The 27233-nt window shown below is 36.5% G+C and overlaps 1 protein-coding gene across 2 annotated transcripts in view; it reads left to right on the top strand.

Annotated features, from left to right (window-relative positions):
• SNX16 (sorting nexin 16) overlaps positions 1-13154 on the top strand; it is a 35654-nt gene extending 22500 nt beyond the window's left edge. For both annotated transcript variants that reach the window (XM_060115841.1, XM_060115840.1), the window contains 4 exons: positions 5583-5652; positions 9655-9791; positions 10314-10433; positions 11166-13154. In XM_060115841.1, the coding sequence (XP_059971824.1) occupies positions 5583-5652; positions 9655-9791; positions 10314-10433; positions 11166-11262 (424 nt within the window). In that variant the 3' untranslated portion in view covers positions 11263-13154. The remainder of the gene's footprint in view (positions 1-5582; positions 5653-9654; positions 9792-10313; positions 10434-11165) is intronic.
• Positions 13155-27233: the final 14079 nt, after the last annotated feature.

The following is a 27233-nucleotide window of genomic DNA, read 5'->3' as shown; positions in this document are numbered from 1 at the left end:
GTCCTGAATTAACAAGGTCTGGAGTGGAGATTCTGCATTTCTAACAGGTTTCTAGGTGATGCTGATGCTGCCGGCCTAGGGACCTCATTTTGAATAGCAAGACTAATGTGTAGAACTAGGAATAAGTGAACAATTAGAGGAAGCCCCCATCAGCTCAGAGAAAAAAGAGCTACATGTCATTTCAAGCTGTCTGGTATAAAAATGTATCTGGTATAAAAATTCTGCCTTTTGAGAAAGTAAGTTTACCTTAAGCATCAATATTTGAAGAGACTAGGCTAGATAACTATCAGTGGTATTAAAGAGGGAATTATTTACATGGGATATATTGGATTAGATGACTTCTTAGGTCTCTTCTAGTTGTAAAATTCAATAAATTATAATTTTTGAACGAGACTATGTAAAGAAACTATTTTTTATACATTTTAACACCTCACAGGAAATTTTATGTGTAAGTTGTTTTTATATGTGAAGATACTGTCAAGAGAGGTTGAGTTAGTATTTTTATAAAAGAATTCAGTTATATATGCAATAGTTTATATAATGACAGCTCATGAGAATGAACACATTATTGCTAAGGTTGGTTGGATGATTTTTACCACAAAATATTAGTTTGGTGGACCTTCAGTTATGGACAGTTCTTTTAATGTAATAAAGCTAAATATTTTGTATTCAGATACACGTAAACTCTTAACTTATTAAATTAGGTCTCAAAGACCTTATGCAAAATTCAGTTTTCTGGGCTTAGTAGTGAAATAATTTTAGGCAATTACTTAACTGATTTTTTTAAACATATGCATTTATTTTTTATATATTAATTTATTTATTTTATTTATTTACTTTTGGCTTCGTTGCTGTGTGCGGGCTTTCTCTAGCTGCGGTGAGCAGAGACTACTCTTCGTTGCGGTGCACGGGCTTCTCATTGCTGTGGCTTGTCTTGTTGTGGAGCATGGGCTCTAAGTGCCCCGACTTCAGTAGCTGTGGCTTGCAGGTCTAGAACGCAGGCTCAGTAGTTGTGGTGCATGGGCTTAGTTGCTCCGTGGCATGTGGGATCTTCCCGGAGCAGGGCTCGAACCCATGTCCCCTGCATTAGCAGGCAGATTCTTAACCACTGCGCCACCAGGGAAGCCCTACTTAACTGATTTTAATTAGTATTTCCAATTAGAAAATGAAATAATTGGACTAAATGTTCTCTAAAAATCCGCTTTCAGCTCTAAGTTTCTCATATGCTATTCCTTTCATTGTGCTTCTTTATAAATCTTGAATGCATACCATCAGAAACATCCAGATTCTAACCTTGTTTTAACTCTTAAGGCTCTTGGTCTTACCTGTTGCTGTCCTAAGCTTACTCCCTCGTCAAAGTAGGCATATCTATTAAAAACTAAATTCCATCTCAAATTTGAGAGTTGTTCTGTATTATTTATCTACCATAGTGGATAGAAATTTGTTCTGATGCTCTTAATAGTTTCATTATTTTTAAGAGCAATTAGCATAGCTCTTACAAATAAATTCATTAATTTTTGAATACTTATTCTTTGCTATGCTAATTTATTCAGATTCTGTACATCCGTGGAACTTGTCATCTACTTTTTGTTGAAGCAGACTGCTTGGTAAGCAGAAAATACTAATAATACACTGTAGTAAGTCCTATGAAAGGGATCTCTTCAAGGTGGTGTAGTAATGCATATAAGAGTACTGAACCGAGTAGAGTATAGGGGAGGGGGATTTAGTCAGAGAAGGTTCTATGAGGAGATAATAGATGAGCTAAGTCATGAATATGAAGTCTGAGTTAGCCATCTGAAGGTGGGAAGGATGTGCCAGGATGATAGCAGCAAGCATGAAACAACATGATAGGCATGAGGAAGTACTATTGCTGAAGTGTCAAATAAGAAAGGCAGTAAAAGCTTGAATGTACACAGGTGCTTTATGCCAACGCCAAGACCTTGGCTTTGTTCCCTCTTGTTAGAGGAGGCATAGATGGGTTTTAAGCTCGGTTTGACATAAAACGTTTGCTTTTGAAGTATTTTTGTATTAGAAGGAATAAAACTGAATGTAGGGACACAAGTGGACTAAAAGTAACTAGGTGAGAGATAATCAAAATATAAACTAGGCCCACAGCCTTGCCTGCATATCCAGTACAGGAGGGTAAACGTGAGCCCTTCAGCTTCACACCCAGCAACCCATCTCCCTCACCGTGACCCTCACTGTCACCAGTCTTGATCACTGAGTCCCTATCCTCAGGGTTGTATTTAATGTCAAATTTTTACTTTCTTTTTACTGGTAGAGAATACTGAAGAGAAATAGTAACTGATAAAACATTTCTATCTGAAATCCCTCAATATTTTCATGCAGTGACTTTTTATGCTTAATTTGGTTTTGACAAGAAGTATCTAGTATTTTTAGTACTTTTTTAACTTAGTTCTTTATAGACCTTTTAATGAATTGTAGGCATTAGTTTTAGCTTTTTTAATATAAATTTTGAGATAAAGAGCTCATTTAGCTATTAAATTACTGGTCTTTTAAATTGTGGAATGTAAACAAATACATACCCACGAAAGAAATAAAGGAAGCTATATTATGAAATAAAAGGTGAAGATTCACTGGATGAAATAGTTTTTTAAGAAGTTTGAAAATTACAGTAAAACTCTTTTAAAGGAAACTTTTTCAAGAGACTCAAAGGAAGAATTTAAGCTATAGGGCAAATTTGCTCTGATAAAAACAATGCTGAAGGGTACCATCTCTGGTTCCCTTATATTCAGGCAAGTTAAGTCAACAACTGATCACGATTTTAAAATAGAGATTTCCCAACCACACTAAGAAGTTACTCTACGTGATAAACAGAAAGATAGTCTTTCCATACCTTTCAATTCCAGATTGTTGGATTTTCTCTTAGATAGGTTTCTCTCCTAATTCTGATGTTTTTCTTACCTTCATTATTATGGTCAAATGGAAACAAAAGTATTAAAGACCAAATACAGAAGAGAGATTAGGGGGTTGTATTGAACCTATCAGTGAACAAGTAAATAAATAATAATTTTTTTAAATTGACTTCTATTTAATCCATAGACCATTTAATAATACACTCTTTGGTACTTATACTTTATTTGAATTTACTTGATTTGTTTATAAATTATACACTGATAATATATAAGAAATCACTGAACAGAGCCATGGCACACATAGGCAGTCAAATATTTATCAAATCTAAATAAGTTCTCTAGTCAGTGATTCTCAAGAAGGGGTAATGGCTTCCTTTTCTAGGGGGGTGAAAAGGTACCCGAATTTTTCTTTTTCTTTTTTTTTTTTTTTTTTTGCGGTATGCGGTCCTCTCACCTCTGTGGCCTCTCCCGTTGTGGAGCACAGGCTCCGGACGCGCAGGCTCAGCGGCCATGGCTCACGGGCCCAGCTGCTCTGTGGCATGTGGGATCTTCCCGGACCAGGGCACGAACCCATGTCCCCTGCATCGGCAGGCGGACTCTCAACCACGGTGCCACCAGGGAAGCCCCCATCCAAACTTTTGACCTGTCAATCCCAAGATCAGTTTATTTCCTGTGCCTCATTCTGCCTAATAGTTGGTTTTCCGATATACATAGTGGGTGGATAGAAAGTATAATATCTAAACCAGAAGAATGTGTGGTGGTCCTGTTCTTCTCTATACTATTAGACCAACTGCAGTATTCTAGAGACTTTGATTAAAGAAAGATACAGAGAAATTGAAAGTGGTCAGAAAGAAGTGATCAGCAAGGGGAAAGAATACAAATGAACCAAAACATAAGAGAAAAGAGTTGAAAGGTAGAAAAAAGGCACATATTTATACTCAGAAGACAGATTTAAGGTCTAGCTCTACCACTTGCACTAATGACCTTGGGTGGGTCATTTTACCTCTCTGAACTTTATTATCACTTGTAAAATGGAGGTATAATGCCTATCCTCACCTCACATGGTTGTTGTGGAAATTGAATAAGGTAGGGTATGTGAAAACCCTGTGTGTGTAATGTACTTTGAAAATGTTAGAAATGGTAACCATGTGATGTGATAGATATGTTAATTAGTTTGATTGTACTTCATATTTCATAATGTATGTATATATCGAGTCAAGTTATATACCTTAAATGTATATAATTTTTGTCAATTATATTTCAGTAAAACTGGAAAAAAATGTTGGCTCCATGAATGCAGAAGACCATATAGGCTTTAAATACTCACTAAATTTTGTTACATGAAAAAAGAAAATGAAATGTTAGTGTGTTGGTATTGCTTGCTAGAGGTATAAGGTTAGAGTAAACATAACATTCTTGACATATTTTTAGGGTTATCATGTGAAAGAAGACTTAGACTTACCTGGAAGGGCCCCAGAAAACCAAACTAAGACTCATGAATAGAAGCTTCAGGGAGAAAATTCCAGCTCAGTGAAGAAATAATTTTCTAGTTTTCTGTGTTATTCAAACTTAGGATGGTTTATTTTAAGAGATGGTTATAGTCCCTATTTCTGGAGGTGTTTAGACATATTCTTGGCTGAACATATAAAAGGGAGAATATAAGCAGCATACTATGGATAGTTCAACTAGGTCACATTTACGATCCCTTCCATCTCTATTATTTCATGATTATGAGTACTCAAGTTTTATCTCAGTTTCCCTGAGTGTATGTTTTTTTATTATCTATATTATGAAGATTTTATAATCTAGAAACTTGCTCCTCTTTTTTCTATTTTTGGGTTCTTTTGGATTACTTAACATCACTTCTCTATATTCATTTTTTCCTTTGGAAAGATTTTACTAAAGATCCCATTTATCTCTTTATCACCACCCCCTTCATCATCATCCTTTAAGTCTCCACATTTTTGTTTTAACATACATATAGAGCTGTCTCTCAATCCAAGATTACTTTTTAGAAAGAGGAGTATTTTGTGACAAGGAAGTTCAGGTTTCTACCTTCTTAACCTGTTTCTGGTAATTGAAAAGTATAAGTATAGCAATATCATATTATTTCTTTATTTTGAACTTTATGGTAATTCAGAAATGGGATGATCAGAATTCTTTCTCTTGAATTCTCTAGGGAAAACATTTAAGTAAATTAATATAATAAACATGATTGCAAGAAAAATCTTTAACTAGTTTCACAGTAAATACTTCAGTTACTTTAGAATCATCTGAAGAAGAAACAAATGAAGTATAAATTAGAAATTGTATTTCATAAAAAGATAATGACTTTTTTAGACTAGTTCAAATTAATATTTCTTTGAAAATAATACTGTCTTTTCACCATTTGCATTGGTTTCCTGTACCATTTCTGATTTATGTTTTATGTCATGTAGTTTTTATGTAACATAAATTCACAATCTATTTATGTTCATAAGATCATAGAAATAACCTAAAATCTTTGTATCTTCTATAGATTTTATATTTGTATTTTGTTACTTGTGTGAAAACACATACGCCATCTTGCTTATTTTCATTTATCAGCAGAACCAACTTGCTTAAAACACTTTAGCTAGCTTCAGAGTAACTTTTGCTTTCTGCTATCTCGCTATCTTTTGTAAACTTATTTGTACCCCAGCTAATTTTTTTTTTTTCCTTTGAAAGCCTTGCAGTGAGAGAATTTCTTTGTCTGGATGACCCACCAGGTCCATTTGATAGCCTAGAAGAAAGCAGGGTAAGTGCTGTATTATATATCACATGAAAAGAGGAACAAATAATACCATACAACAACTACATTGTTTTTTGAATGGAACAGCAAACAGCAAAGTTATAATTTTGGACCATGGTAGTTTTGCACAGAAAGCTTTTAATGTTTGAGTCAAAGCTTTCTTTCATTGAAATACATGAACATAATTCAGTGAAAAAATAAAAATTTGTACATGTCCTATAGTCTATGAAGCCCTAAAATTAAATTCTACATTTATTCTCTTTATTTATACCATTTCAGAAAAAAGAAGATTACTTGGAAATTTATTTTACATTTAAAAGTAACATTTGCATGCTGAGTTTTCTTCCATCTAAGTATCAAAGTAAAGAACCTACAGTTAAAATCAAATTAAAAAACTAATCTTCAGAAATAGAAGTTATTGTCTTGTTACCAATTCAGCTCAAGCTTAAGGCTACTCAAATTACACTACTTGACGTGTTAAAGTAGCCTACTTCTTGAAGCAATTGGCTAGATTCACAAATAGATTTGGTAATAATAGGTTAGCTAGGATTTATGCAAGTTTTCTTCCAAATGTTTAATAGTGTTTAAATGGAACAGATTTAATTCGTAGATTTGTAATATTTTCAATTAAACTGAGTCAGTTCTTTGTGTTAGAGGAATGCCACAGCTTTTTTTTAAACAGCTTTATTGAAGTAAAACTTTCATCCATAAAATTTGCTATTTGCTATTTCATTGTAAATGTACAATTTAATAACTTTTAGTAAATTTGTAGAGTTGTGTCTCCATTACCATAATCCAGTTTTAGAAAATTCCATCGCCTCAAAAAAAATTCTACAAGCCATTTTGTAGCCATTCCACACTCCCAGCCCCAGACAACTACTGATCTGCTCTCAGTCTCTGCAAATGTGTCTTTTCTGGATATTTCATATAAGTAGAATCATACTGTGTGTGTGTATATATATATATATATATGTGTGTGTGTGTGTGTGCATATAAGTGTATATGTGTACCTATATATATACAATCTCATATACAATATGCATAATATTGTATATGCATAATATATACAATATGCAGTAGTATACAGTATATATAATCTTTGCATCTAGTTTCGTTCACTTAACATAATGTTTTTGAGCATCATCCATGTTATAGTCTCTCTCAGTATTTCATTACTTTTATGATTGAATGGTTTTCTGTTGTGCACATATACCACATTTTGTTTATCCAGTCACCAGCTGAGGGATATTTGGATTGCTTCCAGTTTTGTGTTATTATGAATAATGCTGCTATGAACAATTTCAGAGAAGGCTTTTTGTGGATATACGTTTTCATCTCTCTTGGGTTGATCCCTAAGAGTAGAATGTTTAGTTATATGGTAAATTATGTTTAACTTTTTTAAGAGACTTTCAAAGAGTTTTCCCAAGTGGCTATGTCATTTTACGTTCCCACGAGTAGTGTATGAGAGTTCCAGTTTCTCCATGTCCTCACAAACACTTGATATTATCTGTCTGTTGGATTATGGCCATTCTTGTAGGTGTGAAATGGTATTTCATTATAGTTTTAATTTGTATATCCATAATGATTTTTATGTTAATCACTTTTTCATGTGCTTTTTTGCCATTTGTATGTTTTCTTTGATGAATTGTCTGTTTGAGCCTTTGGCTTATTTTTTTAGTTGAGTTGTTTGTCTTATTGAGTTGTAAGAATTCATTATTTTGGATACAGGTCCTTTATCAAATATATGATTTGCAAATATTTTCTCATAGGCTGTATGTGTCTTTTTATCTTCTTAATGGTATCTTTTGAAGTGCTAATGTTTTTAATTATAATGAAGGTCACTTTATCACATCCTTTATGGCTTATGCTTTTGGTATTGTACCATAAGCACTCTTTGCCTAACACAGGGCCACCAGGATTTTCTCCTATTTTTTTTTCTAGAAGTTTTATAGTTTTAACTCTAACATCCATACTGAGCTAATTTTGTATAAGGTGTGAAGTGAGGATCTTAAGTTTCTATAGATATTAAAATGTGTCAGTACCCTGTGTTGAATTGTATTGGCACCTTTATCAAAAGTCAAATGAACATGAAAGGAAGGGTTTGCTTCTGCATTCTTCTCTTTCACTGATCGCATTACCTAGCCTTATGCCAATACTGCACAGTAGAAATGAGTATAGAGAGTAGATGAGTATAGTGAGATGTTGATGAGACAATGGGGGAGGAGGAGAAGGGGAAAGTGGAAAAGACTGGGTTACCTGGGGCATAGAAAGTAGCGAAATGCAGTGATCTAAGATGTTTGCCTGGTGGCTTTGATGATGAGGTGGTAGAGCAGATGTTCCGTTGGGAGTGCATTTTGACTTACCATCGGTACATACAATTGAAGGGGACCAATAGGCATATGAATGATATCTATGTACTCAGGAAAGGTCTGGGCTGGAGGTGAACAGAAAAAAAAATTGGAAATCGATAGCAAATAGTATAGGTTATAGTTGAAGTGATAACAGTAATTGCCCAAGGATGAAATATAGAACAAGAGAATATATAATCAAGGACAAAACTCTGATGAATGCTCACATGCAAAGAATAAGTAGAAATCTAAGAAGTAACTGTAAAATTAGGGGAACCAGGAAGTTTCACAGAGGACAATAAAAGAGGATTCCATTAATTTTTATTTATTTTTATTTTTTTTTTTACTTTTTAAGTCAGTAGTGACATGCTATGAAGTTGAGAAAAACAGTACTTCGGATTTGACAGTTAGAAGTCATTGTTAGCATTTACCCTGGGTATAATTAGTAGAGAAAAGAGAGTAAAACTCCTAATGATTTTAGCCATGAATGGGGAGGCTAAATTTGGATGATAAAAACTTTTTTCCTGGAAATTTTTTTTTATTTTGAAAAGAACAAGATGATTTAGTAGCTAGAGAGACTCCTATCAAGGGAGTGGTGGATATGACTTTGTTTTTATGTGGAGAGATTTTTAGGGTTTGCTTAATCAACTTCAGTCAACTTGATTAAATAAACCTAAGGGCCAAAAGAGAGGGAAAGGTTGAAAATTTAAGAGAGAGTGTATGGGATAGGGCAGGCTTCCAAAGGAGATTGGGCTTAACTTGGAGAGGCACATATTCTTGAGGACAAGAACGGAATGCAAATGTAGTTAGGATTCTGGGAGAGTAACTTTTTTTTTCTGGTATAGGAATAAAGATCATCTGCTGGGCTTGGGCTCACCAGTAGTAACATATTGTAGGGGATTTGCCAGGGGTGAAGGTTTAACGTAGTCACAAAGGAGACAGGGAATGATAGATAACTAGGAACAATTAAAAGAATTGATCAGCAACAGTGAGAGCCTCATCAAGGTAAGTGACCCAGATTTTTTTCATGACATCATTCTTCATGGCAGTATGATTTTGTTTTTTGTTTTAATCTATTTCAATAGTGTTTAGCTTCCTGGGTATAAAGGATAGAATGTCTTTGAGTGAATATCATAAAAGGAGAAGCAAGGGAAAATAATATTGAAGGCACTATGAAGGAAATTGTTATTATAGGATGTGTCTTCTGAGCTAATCCAAATGGAATCAATAGCCACAGTTTTCTTTTTTTTTCTTTTTTTTTCTTTAAAGTATCATCTAGGACTGGGCAAAAACAGGCTAAGGAGAATAGAAGCTAAAACAGTGGTTATTAGTAATTTTTTTTCCCAGTTATACACTAGAGAGATATCACATATTCCTTTCAGGCACCCTAGCTTACTACTTAATAATTCTCAAGAAAAGGGACTTGTATTTATTTATAAGTTCCCCAGTATTTATTTATAAGTTCCCCAGTAGGTACTAAGGTAGCAGAGACCTAAAAAGATGAGGGTGGAGAACAAATCATCTGGGTTGTATACACATTATTTTGGTTACCTATGTTCTTTGACTCTTCAGTTATGCCCTTGAGAAAGGTACTGCATAAGTAATTAATGTTATTCTCTTTCTGCATGTGTTTTTTATTTGCTATTTGTTTGTTTTTAAGGCTTTCTGTGAAACTTTAGAAGAGACAAACTACCGTTTTCAAAAAGAACTACTTGAAAAACAAAAAGAGTTGGAATCACTGAAGAAACTGCTCTGTGAGAAGCAACTTCTTATAGACACTCTAGAAAACAGAATCAGGTGTGTTGTAATGCTTGCGTTTTAAGTCTAATTCAGCTCGATACTCTGGGCTAAATGCCCTTCGTATGTTACAATTTAGGAAATTTCTGACTCCAAAAGTCTTAGAGTCATGGTGTACCTTCTTGTAGATTTGGAAATTGTCTGTTGTTTGATTATTTATTTAGAAGCCTGAAAATTTGAAGGACGGGAAATATCAGGAAAATAAAGCTCTAGCTGTTCACCAAGACAAACATTATTTTAACCTATTTAAATAGTATCTTTGTTTCTAGGCATTTATGCCAGCTTTTCACATATGAAAGTTCTAGTTTGCCTTCTTGTCAGCATATATCGAATTGATGTTAAAATCATTTTAAATTAATCATAAGTACTGATTTCACTGTTGACACCCAGAGTCAACAGTTTATTAGGTATATGATTACACTTAGAACAGCTGAAGGCTACTAATGCTACATGCATTCAGAACAATAAATATATACCTATTTTATTCATAGAAAATAACTTGTTGCTGTACTTTACCTTCAGGAACTTATGTTTGGAACCTGAAGAATCACTGCTCATGTCAGGAACAGAAGGTGGACAGATCCCAAAGTTGGAGTCCTCTGCACTTGAGGTTGATCAAGATGTCTTAGATGAAGAATCTAGGTATATAATGTTTGGTTTATTATAGCCTAATCATCTGAATAATTGGAGAGAAACAGTCATAATTCTCTGTAGAGTATGTTTTTATGAACTCAGTGTTATTATATCATGAATCTGATGAGCAAACAGAGGAAGACTATAGATATTCTAGGCTGCCCCTAAAAATGAATCTTTGTCATCCAGCCTATAAATTTCGTTACTTATTTTGAAGATATGTCTGAATTAACTGGGCTGTGACTCAGTTAATTCATTAATTTTGTAACCTTGACAAATTAATCTCTCTCAGTGTCAGTCTTTTCCATGCAAAAAGTGGGACACTTATAGCAAACACCCTGTCTACCTAATAGGAATGATGGAAAGATGGTATATTTGAACACACATAGAATTTTTATTACATATAAATCCAAGGTCACCATTAATACATTAGTGATAGTGGTTAAGCTATAATTATGAGAACAAATTTTCTGTTGGTTAAAGGTCATTACAAACCAGATTTTTATTGAAAAGTGGTAGTTCAGAGAGCTGAAAGAGTTAAAAATGTATCTCCAAAGGTGTTATCTGGCAATGACAACTTTAAAATATTAAATTTCTGATTGAATATTTAAATGTTCTTTTTCATTAAATATTTTTCCATTAAATATTTATTCTTTACATGACTTAAAAAATTTTTAAGGTAATAGTGAAGTGAAATAGCATGCATCCAGTCTCTTCATTGTGTTTCTCTTTTTTTTGCAGAGCTGATAATAAGCAATGCTCAAGTTTTAGTGAACCTGAAAATTCCACATCAGACATAGAAGTAGCAGAAGTGGCATATAATGCAGAAGACGACTAATGCATCTCAAGTGGTTCCTTCCATTTTTACGTTCCTGCAAATTTAGAATAGAGTAGAAGATATTTAAAAAGATAAAAAGAGACTGAAGCATTTACAGAAAACAGCAAGATTGCACATGTATAAAGTTTACATAAAGAAAAATTTAAGTTATTGGTATAGGAAATATATTCACTGTTGCTTTACATTGTCTTTTAGCCAAACTTTGTATTTAACACACTAAAAAAAATCTGGAGTTTTGTCATCAAGGCCCACGTCCTTAAATACTGTGCATAAATTATTTTGTTGTTTTGCCAATATATTGCTCCAGACTAACGTGGGTGTGCACACTTTGTGTGTGTGTGTGTGTGTTTAAATCACCAGTAACATTAGTTAAGTGGACATAAATTGCATGTTGCTGTCTGTTGGTTATATACTTCCTTGTGTCTCAGACATGATATATTTTCATTAATGGTTTAAATAAGTGGTAAAGATGGATTGAGTTTTAAATGTTGATATGTTTATCATCTCTAAATAAAAGTTGCTTATTTGGAATGTTACTATTTAAAAGAAGAAAACTTTCTAGTACCAAAGGAAAACTCTTTGAAAGAGCTGTAATAACATAGCTAAAGTGATAAAATAGTCTTGATTTTAAAAGCAAATTCATTAATATCAAAATACTATAATAAATGTTGTACCAGTGTATTATATGTTATACTTGTACATTTTCCACATAATTATTATCTTAAATCTTTACCTATAGAATCAGTGGGTTTGCCTTTGTCAGAACACTACCTCTTTTTGCTAATCAAGGCATACTCTTTTGAAAATATAGATTGTAAGCAAATAGGCAGTTATACAAAAAAAAATAAAAGAGAAAAAGCCATATATCCTGCAAAGTTCCTATGTCAACTCCTGGCATTGCATTTTTATTTCTGTATATGTGAATATGTTGCTATAATGTATTGATGCTGATTTTCTTCTTAATATATTTAGCCAAGTGATGCACTTTATGACAATTAAACTCTTTTGTGCCAAGTTTAATTGGTGAATTTCTTTAGTAAGTGGAGTTAGAAAAAAGAATTATGTAGTGCCTTCACTATTTCACTCTTTACAGAAGTCTTCTAGAGTCTTTGAGTCTGCATTATGAAAAAAATGTTTATCTCAGCTTTGCATATAGTTGTTGAAAGTGCCTTGTTTCATTTTTATAGTATGAAGTTATTTATTTTATATTTCTATTGTTTTGCATATTGCTGTTAATAAGCACTGTAATCATGCTGGCATTTTGAAATCCCAGTTGGTATATTGAACTGCGTATGCTTTCTAAAAACTGAAGGAAACTTATTGGGGAAAGAATAACAGTCTCCATTTTTTTCTTTCACTAGCTAAAAGCTTATCAGTATCTTGATGTACATATTAAGATGTGGTTGTTTAAAATTCTACAGACGTAGATTAATAGATACAATGGCTGTTGTCAACCTTTGATCTAAAAAGGAGACTGCTTTTTACCAAAGTACCAAAATTTTTTAAAGTCTTCATCAAAATGGACAGGTATGCTCTATCTCAATATTTTCCACAAACTGTATTAGAAATGTGTGTGCTGTCCAGGGAGACAGAAAGAGTAAAATAAAATGGTCTACTTGTTCATTTCAAAATATTATTCTAGGCTTTAAAAAGGTTTAAAAAGAACAATCATTTAAATTAATCAATATCATTTTTAGTCTAATAAAACAAGATGATAAATTCCAGATATTATAGTGCTACATACATGTCTGTCTTAAAGTGAACAATACACTTTCAAAATCTGGCCTTTCAGAAGATTGTATTTAAAACTTTGAATGGGTGAAGAAAAACTCTTGTTAATTAGGAAAACCACTGTTGTTTATATTTAGAATTTACTTTTATAATGCACCTTATTCCCAGTATTATACTCATTTAATAAATTATTTTTTCAGTACAACAGTAGCTGTGTTGTTCAGATCTTGAATACTATTTTTCTCCTCCAGTTTCTATGTTCTTCTTCCTATCCCTTACGATTATTGTAAATTTAATTACAGTTAACTGCTGCATTTCACAGATGTGGAATGAGTCTGTGATTTTCTTTTTAAGTTTACACTTTATATCACTGATCATTTTAAGTCTTTGTAAATAGGTGCAGTGCACTTCAAATGTAACCAGTATTGATTAAAAATTTGAACATAACTGAAACAGAATTTTGTAGATAATCTTTTAACTTAACCTTTTGAAAATTAAGTCCATGTATAAGAAGTACAACCATAAAATTCAGCATTTTAGAATGTGTTCTATCTACTATACTTAGATTAGCCATTTAAAGCACATTTATTTAGAAAACCGTGGTCCTCAGATAAATTATGTAGTCTGCTTCACCTCTCTGTGAGATTAGCAGGGAACAGTGGCCTTAGGTCTAAGAATAATTAGTCTGGTTTTGAAATGGATTTGTGTTACTTATAGGAATAGAGGAAGTTTTAGATGTTGATAAAACAAGTTTGTATTCCCAACTAGAAAGAGAAAGGAATCTAAGTTTTATATTCTGGGAGATTTTCAAAGAGCTACGTATTTGATCCACATTTTGATTCTTCATAGAATTAGCTTTACTCCATTGCAATTTGCTTCTATGCTGTTGGCTTCTACTAGCAAAAACAATTATCAAAACTTGTATTTTCAATACATGTGTTTTTAAAGTTGATGCATTCTCTATCACATTGTGTACCATTTATGAGAACTCATGGGAGAAAATTCTCGTAGGTCTCAGTTCCAGTAAAACCTGTGTCTCCTAAACAATTGATTTGTTTTTATCTTAAAGACTGTATTACTGTCATTCTCTTTTTTGTTTTGTTTTCTGGGGAGCTCTAAGCCAAATTGTGGTTCACCTGTAGCTACTGTATAGAACCTCATGAGTTATCCTTTTGTATAGTAAAGATGACCTTATTTTTCCCTCTTATTTTCTTTTAACTCCAATTTTCTTCCCTATTTAAGTTATTCAATTAGAACAGATGTATTTTCGTTCTGGTAAAGTCTCGATTTTAATGATATTTTAGACTACATTAGGTAAGAACTTGTCATAGCCTGTACTAAAACAATTACTGCATCATTAAGTGATGCCAGTAATTATAAAAATTATTTTAAAAGATACCTTTAAATAAAATCAGTGAACATGAATGCAAATTTAGAAATGCTGGCTAGTGGTAAGCTATTGGTAGGTTCTTGGCCAGAACACAGTAAACTCAAATTATGGCTTTAACCATTGCCTCAAATTAGAGCAAACCCTACTTGCCACTTTCTTATATTTATCATTGATGGAAAAGTAGAACAGAGTTAATATCTCCACACAAAGCAAACAACAACAACAACAACAAAAATACAGCCAATGTATACTCAATAGATGAAAGGTAGTGTTTTAGATACAGGGAAGACTAGGTACAGACTTCTAATACCCTAGTGTAATGTTTGCAGCCCAGCTAATTGTAATCAAAGAGGTATTAGTGTTAGATGGTGGCTAAAGTCCTTTGCTACAGTGTGAAATATAAAGCCCACCTTGTGATGATTAATCTCATGACAGGAGGACTCTTCTAGAATGAGCTGATCTGCCAGTCCAGTCTTCCAGTTCCCTCTATAGCACACACCATTCATTGACTAACCTGACAGATGCTTGCATTCCTCATCTCCTTTGCCACCTCCAAAATAAGAATTGGAGAAACTTAATACTTGTTTTCTCAGCATCCCTTGCAGCTAGTTTTGAGCCTGTGACACATTATGGCCAGTAACACAAGTGGAAGTCTGCTGGTAGCTTCTGGGAAATCTCTTGCTTTTCCTGTAAGAAGGTAAACATGCTACTGACCCATCCTCTCCCCCGCTTCCTCTTGTTTTGACCTCAGATGGTATCCAGAGGTACTATGAAAGCCATCTTGCAAACATGAGGTGTGACAAGCATGGGGGAAGAGGAAGAGAATCACAGAGACTAGCCACTTGTTAAACCACTCTAAATTATAGTTTTTTGTTAATTGTACCAAGATAAAAGCTATCTTAAATTTGGATTGTGGATTGTAAGCTTAAAGAGGATAAAAGGCCTTTCTTCCTGTGATGATGTTGTATATTACAAAGAAAAAAAAAGGAGAAAAAAAATTTTTGAAAGCTAAAGGGGAGAGAAGCATCTATTAGACATATCCAAGGTCACTTTACATTTGAGGCTCCTTTTGACAAATTAAATATGAAAGAGAAAATCTAGTATTCTACATATAGGTATTAGTCTGGTCGGGCTACTATAATACCACAACCTGGATGGCTTAGACAATAAATTTACTCTCTCACAGTTCTGGAGGCTGGATGCCAAGATCAAGGTGCCAGCGGGGTTGGTATCTGCTGAAGACTCTCCCTGGTTGCAGACAGCTTGCTGTGTGCTCACGTGGCCCTTCCTCAGTGCACGTGCGTGTGGAGAGCAAGCTCTCTGGTATCTCTCGTAAGGACAATAATCCCATTGGATCAGGGGCCCACCCTTGTGACCTCATTTAACCTTAATCACTCTTAGAGGCTCCATTTCCATATACAGCCACACTCGGGAGTTAGGGCTTAGGAATTTGGGGGCGGGGCACGAACATTCAGTCCATAACACTATGGAATGAATATGACATCATTAAATGCTTGCAAAGATTTTTCTCAGTTCAAAAGATAAAAGTAGATAGCCTTAAAAAATATAGCATATTCTTTCATTTGTTCATTCAACAAACACTGAGTATCTACTGTGTGTCTGCTCTGGGTTATGAAAATTTTTGAGAGGCACATGATCCCTTCAAGGAGTTCAGAGTGATACGATTTTTTATGATCTCTATGTGGTGTGGCATTGAGGTAGATGTGGTAATATTATTGATGAATTATGGAAATGAGAAGACTGGAAAGGGGGGCAAAGACTGGCAAGCAGTAGAAGTCTAGTGTTTTAGCTGCTTCTTAAAGTGGAATGCGAAGGGCACACCAAGCCGAAGAGTCTGCTCCAGCCTATGCAAGTGACAAGTATAATTATCCATAATTCTTTTTCCCTTATCCCGTACATTAGTTATAGCTACAAAATGCAGAAGTCCACTTACCTGATGTGATAGATCAGAGACACATACTATGATACACACCTTAAACATATTATTTTAACTTAATGCACATAAGTGTATATTCATTTAGCAATGTTCTAATAGAGGTTCAAGGCTTTTCTTTGGTATAGTTTCACTAGTGAGAGTTCCTGGTTCTCTCTCTTGCTAAGCCATACCCCTAATGCATTTTCTGAATCTTAGCTTTGGTTTCTGCAGAATGAAGACATGTATGAAGGAATCTGCGACAGGAAGCACATTTCTTACTGTTTTCTTTTTCAATCCTGTACTGCTATCTTACATACACTTTTACCAAGTATCATCTGACCTAGTTTTTCCTAGAAGTGATAATTTATTCTCCTATTTCACTGTTTTATATACTATTAATAAATTTATTTAAAATTAGTCTAAGTACAGCTGATACAATTTTGGAAACAAAACTGATGCTTGGTAATCACACAGCCCTCTTAGGAGGGAACAGGAGTGTGCAGGTGTTCTAAGAAGGATCCAACCAGCCACGAGCATCCAGCATACCATGGGTGTCAATGAGCACATTCTCTAGAGAAGATGGAAAACTTCAGCAGGTAAATTATGTATTCTAAGTTTGGGGGTGGCGAGGAGATGGCTTACCTTATACCTTGAATTTATCCAATTCTCTTCATCTCCACTGCCATCTCCCTGGTCCAAACCACAAAAATATCTCAAGTGAACTACTGTGAGCATTGATCAACTGATCTCCCTGCTTCCATCTTTGCCCCACTATAATCTAGTCTCCCATAGTTGCCGTAGTGTCCTTTCTGAAAAATGTAAATCACATAATGTTTTTTTCTCTACTTAAAAACTTTCAAAGATTTCCTATCATGTTTAGTATTGTAACATTCAAACTTCTGTATGTGGCCTCCAAACATGGTTTTACCCTGCCAACTCCTCTCCCTAACGCCAGCCCACAAGGCCACCTTTCTGTTCCTTGAGTCTGTTAAGGTCTTCTGCCACCTAACCTTTCTATATCCCCTGTCTAGAATGCTGTATCCAGAATCCTAACTGTCTGGCTCTTCTCCAAATTTTAAGTTAAGTGTTATCTTTTTAGGCAACCTCAAATAGTTCTCAAAACAGTCACTTCAACTGCAGATTTATTACTTTCTTATTGTCTGTTTCAGAGTTTCCTCCAAAAGGAAGCTCTGAAGCTTTGTCTACTTTCTTCTAACCCTTGCCTGCCCACACCACTACCAAGCTTAGAAAGGTAAGGCACATAGTAGGTGCTCAAAAATATTTATTGAATAATTAAAGACCTAAATTAGGGAACTAGTAGAGAAAATAGAGGTATTTGAAAGGGAAATTTAAGTCTTGGGGATTGACACTCTGTGGATTGTTGTGCTACCAGCTGAGGAAGAGAGTGATGCAGGGAGGGGAAGTTTTAGGGAGGGGGGCATAGATTCAGTTTGGACACACTGGGTTTGAAATACTATAGGTTATCCAAGTGGAGCTCTCCAGCAGGCACTTGGATACAATCCTCCAAAATTCAGGGGAATGGTGTGACTTGTAGAACTCAAGTCAGATTAACTAGGATTAATTGTTTTTCATATCCTTTGCCCATTGTACATTAGTCTAAAACCTATCAGGGACTCATATGTTAGTACTAAAGTGAAGACCAGGGGCTTCCCTGGTGGCGCAGTGGTTGAGAGTCTGCCTGCCAATGCAGGGGACACGGGTTCGGGCCCTGGTCTGGGAAGATCCCACATGCTGCGGAGTGACTGGGCCCGTGAGCCACAATTACTGAGCCTGCACATCTGGAGCCTGTGCTCCGCAACAAGAGAGGCCACGATAATGAGAGGCCCGTGCACCACGATGAAGAGTGGCCCCCGCTTGCCACAACTAGAGAAAGCCCTCACACAGAAACGAAGACCCGACACAGCAAAAATAAATAAATAAATAAATAGATTGTCTCCTATTAAAAAAAAAAAAAAAAAAAAAAATGAAGACCAGAAATGCATGACTCCATGTGTACTATTGTGACAAGCATCATGGAAATATACCTAATGGGCCCAGGTGTCTCATCCAGTTAATTTGTTTTTCATCCCATAAGTAATTTGTCATCAGAGAAGATCATGTTTTTCTTCTTCCTTCAGAGGAGATACAATAATGGCACAATATCACAGTTTTGTCTTGTTTGGGGCTAATTTTAATATTTAGTATTTAAAGCAAAGGTTAAGAAAAAGAAGAAATTCAAATATACAGTAAAATGAGAAAAGTTTGACCTCACTAATCAAAAATAGTTGCTATATATATGTATATGTATATATTTTTTAATGGTATTTTTACTAGAGTTGGAGAAATGAAGTCTGTGTATTGATGGTGGCAGTGGGAATTGGTTTAAGAATAATATTTCTGGAGCCGATCTGACTACATACAGCAAAACTATTAAAAATGTTCATAGCTTTCAACCTAGGAATTATACTTCTATGAACTTAAACCAAGGAAATATATGTGATGTTTAAAGATCTTGCTTAAGGGATATGCATCGTATTTATCTCAAACACTTCAACCAAAATTTCCACTGCTAAGGGGATTTATTAAATATTTTATAATATTTAAAAAGGTAAAGCAAGGTTGCAGATTTAAAGATGTACATGAAATACCACTACTTGAAGGAAGCAGATTTCAAGACAGTATGGTCTCACTTTTATAAGTAAAAAAGGTATACACTTATGCATTGGTATACAGAAAGAATAAATACATAAAATATAAGAATAAGTAAAGATTAAATAAAGAATAAATACATAAAATCATAGCCATGGTTATCTACTTGATGGAATTACGAATGAATTCTATTTCCTTCTTTTCATGAATCTGTATTCTCTCACTTTTCTACATCAAGCATACAGTACTTTGTAGTTTTTTAAAATTATTTTTAGACTAATGGTAACTAATATGTGTTTAACACCACCATCTACTGTGTGTTTGACTCACGGCAAATTCCTCAACCTACCTGTCTCCTGTAAAAGGAAGATAGTGTCATTCAAACTACAACACTGCTGAGGCCTAAATGGAGTGTGAAAACTCAGTCTATCACATAGTAGGCACTTATAAATGAACAGACTCTGACATCCAACCCTGTGTACCATCATTGTTGGCCATTCAGGTGTATACCCGTAAACTTGAAACACAGTGGAAATCCTTCATTAAACTGATATTGGTGGACAGACCGAATGTCATTCATTAACCATTTTATTCCATCATTTACCCTATATTTCACATTTTGAAAGCTTGAATAGGCTCTGTCTGGTTTACAAATGGTTTTTGTGCTAACCATACTTCCATGTGACCCATTTGGTAGGCAATGGTTTATCAAACTAAGCTTAAAATGCTTTTTTAATCTATAAGATAATGGAAATCTGTAAAATGTTTGCAATGGGGCAAAATGGTTTTCAACTGGTGATTAAACAAGAATAATTTAACAACAAATATTTATGTGGACATACAGGGCTTGAGGGAAGCAGTTTGATTAGAGATGAAAGGTACGTGTAGACTTTTTTTTTATTGGAGTAACATTGCTTTACTATGTTGTGTTAGTTTCTGCTGTACAATGAAGTGAAGCAGCTGTATGTATACCTATATCCCCTCTCTCTTGGACCTCCCTCCCACTGCCCGCCCCACCATCCCACCCATCTAGGTCATCATCACAGAGCACTGAGCTCCCTGTTCTATACAGCAGGTGCCCACTAGCTATCTATTTTACACATGGTAGTGTATTTATGTCAAAACTAATCTCCCAATTCATCCCACCTTCCTCTTCCCACCACTGTGTCCACATGTCCATTCTCTATGTCTACGTCTCTATTCCATATATGTGGAATCTAGAATAATGGTACAGATGAACCTAAGTGGAGACTTTTGTAAAGAATCTAATGGGAGATTTCAAAGAGAGCCAGGCCAAACACAAAGAGATGATACAGATTTGTAGTCTGCTCAAAAATGACAAGTCTGACCACCTCAACTAAATAGACCAACAAAGCCACCAAACAGTGCAAAAGATTTACCATAAGGTTACAAAAATAGCTCCCCAAATTCTCCCTGGTTTCTCATGGAGGCCAACCTCTAGTTTGGTGACTCACGCAGCACCCGTGGGGCACAAGGTCACAGAAGCAAAGTAACCACTGGCTCCCTCCCTGCCTTCTGTACATTAGCTAGAGTGGAGCCATGTCAGCCCTAAAGGCCCACCTACAGCCATACAAAGGAACCCCTTTCAGTGCCATAATTATCTGACAATTAATTCTGTTTTTAGTATCTTCATGCATTCATGTTTCACAAAAGGCTATCAATCACCGGCTCTAATTTTATGCTCATTAATCAAAGTAAGGGCTGTGTTTTTGCTTAAAATGGATTAATGATTTCCCTGTGATAAATGAACAGGAATTGGAAGACAGAGGAAGAAGTGAGAGATGGCCTATAGTTGAAATAATTAAAGTATGCCTGATAAAAGAAGAACAAGTTACAACAACATCTGGACTCATGCCCCGGAAATGAAGGAAAGAAGACCAGACAAATATGAATACAGTGGATAAAGCTGGACAGACAAAAGCGAGGGTCTCTCCTTCTAGGAGGCTGATAATTCACTGTGTCAGACTTCAGTCCTTCAGAAACGCAATGATTTATTTAGTAGGGTCTTGGAGAAACTGTTTTTATAGTATATGAACAACTTTATGTTCAAAATAAGACTTTTATTGTATGTGCTGAAAGACATAAATACATTTAGAAATGTCTTTCACTTTTTAGCTAGGTAATACATTAATTCCTCGATAAAGGTTGATATAGCTAACATGGATATATTTACAGTGTCTTCCTCAAAGTATTTTCTAAAAAACCTGTTGGGTTTACTTTTCTGAACATTTCATATCTACAAAATGTTTCCTAATTTTCTCCAGTTCTTGAAGCCCCAGAACCTTCCAAGTTCACTTACCTCTTCATCCAATACTAGTTAAGAATATACTTTAAAATTGAACAGACTTAAGTTTGAGTTTTGGCTCTGCTTCTTACCAAGTGCAGCAAGTTACTTTGCCTCTCTGAGCCTCAGTGCTCATTTAAAATGGAGATAATGATAAAGGAGGACATGTGAAAGGGTGTGTCAAGTGTGCAGCTGTGGACCTGGCATCTCCCATGGCCTGGAAATATCACCAGAGCCCCGGGGCAGCATGGGTGTTGCAAAGGTGCTAAGCGTGGTCTTCTGTGCACAGGTAAAGCTGTCAGTCAGGCATTTCTGCCTCACCCAGTGCCCACCAAGCTGTGTTATAAAAAGATCATAATTCAGTCACAGTCTGGAGACTTAAGAGGAGAAGAGAAAGCTACCTGTAGTCCTGGACTATCTATATGCCTACCTTTTGTAGTTTTACTTGGTGATAGTGGGATCTCTGTGTGAATAGATATTTTCATGGAAATACACGTTTAACGCACCCAAGTTGACGATCAGTTGGAGCTCACCTCTCAAGGTCATCTATCACTCTGTTTCTCATTTCCTAGTCATATTAGCCTTTTTCAGCTCCTTGAGTGTTCTAGTTCCTACCCCCTTACCTTCACACAAAACATTATCTCCACCTTTTCTTTCAATAGAAGCATAAAGCCAAAACTTAGGATATCTCAACTTCCTGCTTCTGCTGTCTTTCCAGTAAGTTTTGTTTCATGAGTGATGCTTACAAATTGCTCTATAAACACTGAAAGTTAAAATGAATTGTCCAGTGTAAATGCATAAGGCAAATAGAGCGTATTATTTAAGGACACAAACAAATAGGGAAATGAAGGAAGTTGATCTATTTGTTGTCAGACATCAAATTCCCTCAGACTTATTCTTGGAAGCATTTTTCTTTTGGTTTAGTCTCACCTTTCAAACATGTCAGAGGAATAATATTGATTTAGTGCACTGTCAAGGCATAAAATCTGATATGGAAGTCACTTCCTAAATTTATTTTCAGGGTACAGAATGGTCATCATGACTAAACAGACTGTATGCCTTGTGCCTTGGTAGGTTCCTCATTTTATTACATAGGGCATTTTCAACTTAAAAAATGTTTGAAAATAAATATTATTTGAATAACGTTATTCCATTCTTTTTTCACAAGCTTCTGCTGGGATGAGAAGAGATGTAGTCTAAGAAATTTGTATTCTGAGATACAGAAATAGGAATTTCCTTAAATTTAACCAATTTGAGAGTCCTGCCCATGTCCATGGAATTTCTGGAAAAATGACAGCAACAAAGACACAATCTATGCTGGCCTTAGATTCTGTCTAGAGAAATACTGCAGAAACTTTTTAGACATTGCTCTCAGTTACACAACACTTTGTAATCTGTATGAGTTCAGGCATTTAATCAGCAAACAGTATTGGCCGTCTGCATGGTACAGCCTGTTCTTGACATGTGCTGCAAGGAACAAGGCCCTTCCTGACCCAGCTACTTCTCCAGGCCCTCAACTCCAGACATGCTATCTTCCATCTCTGCATGGCATATTGCCACTGGGATGCCCAGGAAGCTGAACCCCTAGCACCCTGTACATTCCTCTAGTAGAGTACTTACTGCTTTGGGCTGTACATTTAAGTCCTTTCCCCATGTAGACACTAATCATATACATGCCAGAGGCTCTATGGATATTTGTTGCATGTGAAAGGATTGTGACCAATCTTGGAAATTAAAAATAATTTAAAAATAAGGTATTTGGACCTCAGTCAATTAATACTTTATCAACAACTCACAAGTAATATAGACTCAGAGGGTCTAGTATAACTAGAAGTACTTTAGAAATTAGCTGGTTTAAACAGATCCTCGGGCACGAATCCCATACGTAACAAAGCTGCCTTTCCCCCAGAAGCGACTGTGATTTGGACAGCTCTCCTGCAGCGGTTGTGGCATGGAAGTTTGCAGGCAGACTCTACCTCTCTAGATTCCAATCCTAGAATGTTTATGCCTGAAGGAGACTGTCAAGTCTTCTGCTTCAAATCCCTCATCTTACAGTTAAAAAGTCAAACCAGGGCTTCCCTGGTGGCGCAGTGGTTGAGAGTCCACCTGCCGATGCAGGGGACACGGGTTCGTGGCCCGGTCCAGGAAGATCCCACATGCCGCGGAGCGGCTGGGCCCGTGAGCCATGGCCGCTGAGCCTGCGCGTCTGGAGCCTGTGCTCCGCAACGGAAGAGGCCACAACAGTGAGAGGCCCGCGTGCCGCAAAAAAAAAAAAAAAAGTCAAACCAGAAAGATTACCTGAATGCAGTGACTGAGTGGTAGAGCGTCATGGAAAACAAGTCTTTTTGGCTTCCAGTCCAGTGCTGCTTTATTTCAGACAAACCTCTCCTGTGTTTGGTTATATCCATAAAGACGACATGGATGATAGATCATAGCCATTATCTATGTAGTAACTTTCCCACAGTTACTGGAGGGAGAGTTCTCAATTTTGTCCCTGATTCCAAGTTCCAGTTCTACCTTTTAGGCTTATGTTGACAGAAGAGGTTGGTGAAGAAGGGTCAAGTGTCCCATTTTAATACCAACAAACAGGAGTTCAACAACTTCCGGCCTGAGCCTGGCTGCACGCATCCTATCCTCCTCCCTTAAGTCTTTGAAAATCGGTGCCCATTCCAATGCCTGGAAGCTCATAGAGAAGGAGAGCTGTTTCTCCGAATTTACTGGAATGTTGAGTCCCTCAGGCACTGCTGCAATCATGTAGTCTTGGTTCCTCTGTGCGAGTGAGCTGTGAAAACCCTGCTCCTCTGTGCTGCTTGTTAGAGAAGTTACCTCTATTGCGTGCATGGCTGAGCAAGGTTGTTGGGTCTTATCAATTCCTTGAGAAGCAGTCAACCAAGGCATCTCCCAGTTAGCACAGTCCCAAGCCACCTGTACTCGGGGAAGAGAGGGCCACCCCAGGCATCACTGCAAACTTGATGCTGTCCCTGGCAGCCTCACCTTACTGGTGCGCAAGATGCCCTGGAGTGTGAGATGAAGCAGGAGGGATTCCAAAGACGACTTACTTTCAGGCTCAGTTAAACCATATGTCATGCCTTGTTGCCTAGTTTATAAAGAAGCATTTATCAATTCTAAAGTTTCAATTAATAAAATGCAAACTATTAGCGATTTTCCACGAAGCGAGCTGTCTATGGCAGATTTTAGCCGGCGGCTAATCCTCGGCTTGACGATGAGCTTGGAGTGCCGCCTAGTGGGAACGATGCGTGATAGCAGTTGATAGCCTCGCATTCTGCGGAGGGAAAAACTATCAGAGATGTCAGAGAGGCTACAAATTGAAGATCTGGGTGTCTGGCTGTTGTTTTACGGGTTTGTCAGACCTAAAGGAGATACATCCCAAGGAGATTTATCTTGAGAGACTATCTCATCTAAGAAAATGTACTACCCGAATGAGTGAACTCATCCCAGCTAGAACTCAAATAGCCTACAGAGGAATGTATTTCATTTACTGTAGAATTTTTGGTGAATTTTTACTTTTACCTTCATAAAGTAAGAACATAAAATGTACCTTGCCTTACCCATTTTTATATCTGAAACGCTAAAAGTCATTATCAACTATTTTTTAGTTGTAATAAACTTTGCAATGTATCCATTTCTATTAGTTTACCTATTTTTCACTTAGGTTGCCAGCTACACAATGTTGAAAGGTGCCTGTCTCTAAACATTTTTAATAATTCTACTCCCAGTATCACCCTTTTCATTTTTTCACATTCTCTTTATTCCTTTATCAAAACTTTTCTTGTGCTTTAATTCGTTTTACAGCTAGTTTTCTAAAAGTGGTATGTTTGAAAACTTTTTGTCACCTTATTTTGAAAAACTAAAATTCTTCCTCTTTTCTCCATATCTTCTTTTTGAGGGAGAGGTTGATTTTTTTTTTTTTTTTTTTTTTTTTTTTTGTGGCCTCTCCTGTTGAGGAGCACAGGCTCCGGACACGCAGGCTCAGTGGCCATGGCTCACGGGCCTAGCCGCTCCGCGGCATGTGGGATCTTCCCGGACTGGGGCACGAACCCGTGTCCCCTGCGTCGGCAGGCGGACTTTTAACCACTGCGCCACCAGGGAAGCCCCGAGAGGTTGATTTTTGAAGAGAAGTGGCTTTGCTCAAATAATTAAAAGATGGAAAGCTGCTTCTTGGAAATAGGAATTTTTCCATTCTGTCAAAATATGTCATAGAAGCTAAAACAACCTCCTGGGTTTTCCATGTATCCTGTTCCTTCCTCAGTTGCAATTTCCACTAACTGGCTATTAGCCAGTCCTCTTCCACTCCACCCTCTTCTCTCTACAGATGCAGTTTGCTGACTCCAAACTCTGACTCTTGTACAGATTACCCTCTGCACTCCAGTCCTGAAATCCTCAATGTGCACTAAACATCTCAGAGTTGATGTCCAAAACCAAACTGATCTCCTTCCTCCCACCCAGGTCTGATCCACCTTCTGATATCCCTATTTCATAGAAAATGGCACAACCATCTGCTGAGCCTCTCAAACCAGTAATTGAGGGTATCTGTGACCCCTCATCTAAACCCCATTGCGGTGCTCTCAGTTCACACCTCTCAGTGGGTCTTTCTGTGTTCACTTCACCTGTCTCCAATCTAGTCTTTATTTTTGTGGTAGACTGGACTTTGTAAAAGTCAAGCTCATCAACACTTAAAAATCCTTCCTTGACTCCCCAGTACCTTCAGCATAAATCCAAATCCTATACTAGGATATTTGAGACTTTCATCACCTGGCTCCTATCAGCCTCATCTCTGCCCACCCTCTGTCTTACACCCAGTGTTCTGGCCATCCTAGACCCCAGCATAATCTTTTACAATGCCCTGCCGTAGCCACTGCCTACCAGCTCCTTGGACTAGACCCTTCAGTCCTCAACTCAAGCAACAGCTTGTCCGGAAGACCAGCCTAAGGCATCCAAGCAACAATGGAACACTTATCACATCGCATTGCACTGTCTTTTGATGTGCCAGCCCTCCCCAACCAGACTTCTTGAGGGCAGGAATTGTGGTTACCCATTTTTGAAAACCTAATGCCCTAGAGAGTAGTTGTTTTACTTATTGGAGAAGTTGTGAACAAGATGACAATGGAGAATCTTTGTGACTTCTCATGTGCCAGGCACAACATGGATATTACCTGTACAGTTATATTTAATCCTAATTTTGACCTTATAAAGATATTTTTAAATATTATTTTACACATGAAGAAAACAAGGGTCAAGAAAGTTAAATTATCTAAGGTGACTGTGGTGGAAGCTATAATGTACCTTCCACATCCCCTTCAAGATATTACTGACTTTCTCATCTCCTTGAAGTGTTGTCTGCAGCACTCCTCACCCCAAGACTATGCCTTTTTTCAAGGCAGCCACATTCAATAACCGATCACCATGGGGGATTGCCTCCACTCAGATACCACTTCTTATTATCTCACAGGGTTAGCTAAGGCCTCCGTTTAGATTGTATTGCAGCTCAGCTTCTCCTTCTATCTAATCCTTTCCTTGAGTATTAATGCCCAAAGTACCCCTTATTAAACTTCCTGTGTTCTTTTCCATCTCAGAGTCAGCTTCTCAGGGACCTGGCTGGTAATAGTCATACAGCTAGTAAATGATGGAGCCAACAGCTGGACCACATCAGCAGCCTACATCAGGAGCTGTGCTCGTGATCCATTAGACTACACCACCTCCTACGATGAACAAGCCTTGCTTATCTTTGTATCCCTGGTACTAAGCATAGGTACTCAACAAATATATGTCAATTCACCTTTTTATCTGTTTTTTTGGCTTGGTTGGTTAGGGTTATTTGTTTACAGTTCTTGCCCTCAGGAACCTCACCATCTAGTCTATTGCCACAAAGGGGCGGGCAAATTATATTCTAAAGTTCATGATTTTAGGATCAGGTCAGTAAATGATCAATTTAATTGCTT

The sequence above is a fragment of the Mesoplodon densirostris genome, chromosome 13 (genome assembly GCF_025265405.1).
Source record: "Mesoplodon densirostris isolate mMesDen1 chromosome 13, mMesDen1 primary haplotype, whole genome shotgun sequence".
NCBI classification, from domain to species: domain Eukaryota; kingdom Metazoa; phylum Chordata; class Mammalia; order Artiodactyla; family Ziphiidae; genus Mesoplodon; species Mesoplodon densirostris.
Note: the sequence above shows the minus strand (reverse complement) of the source record. Positions and strands in the feature narration are given on the sequence as shown.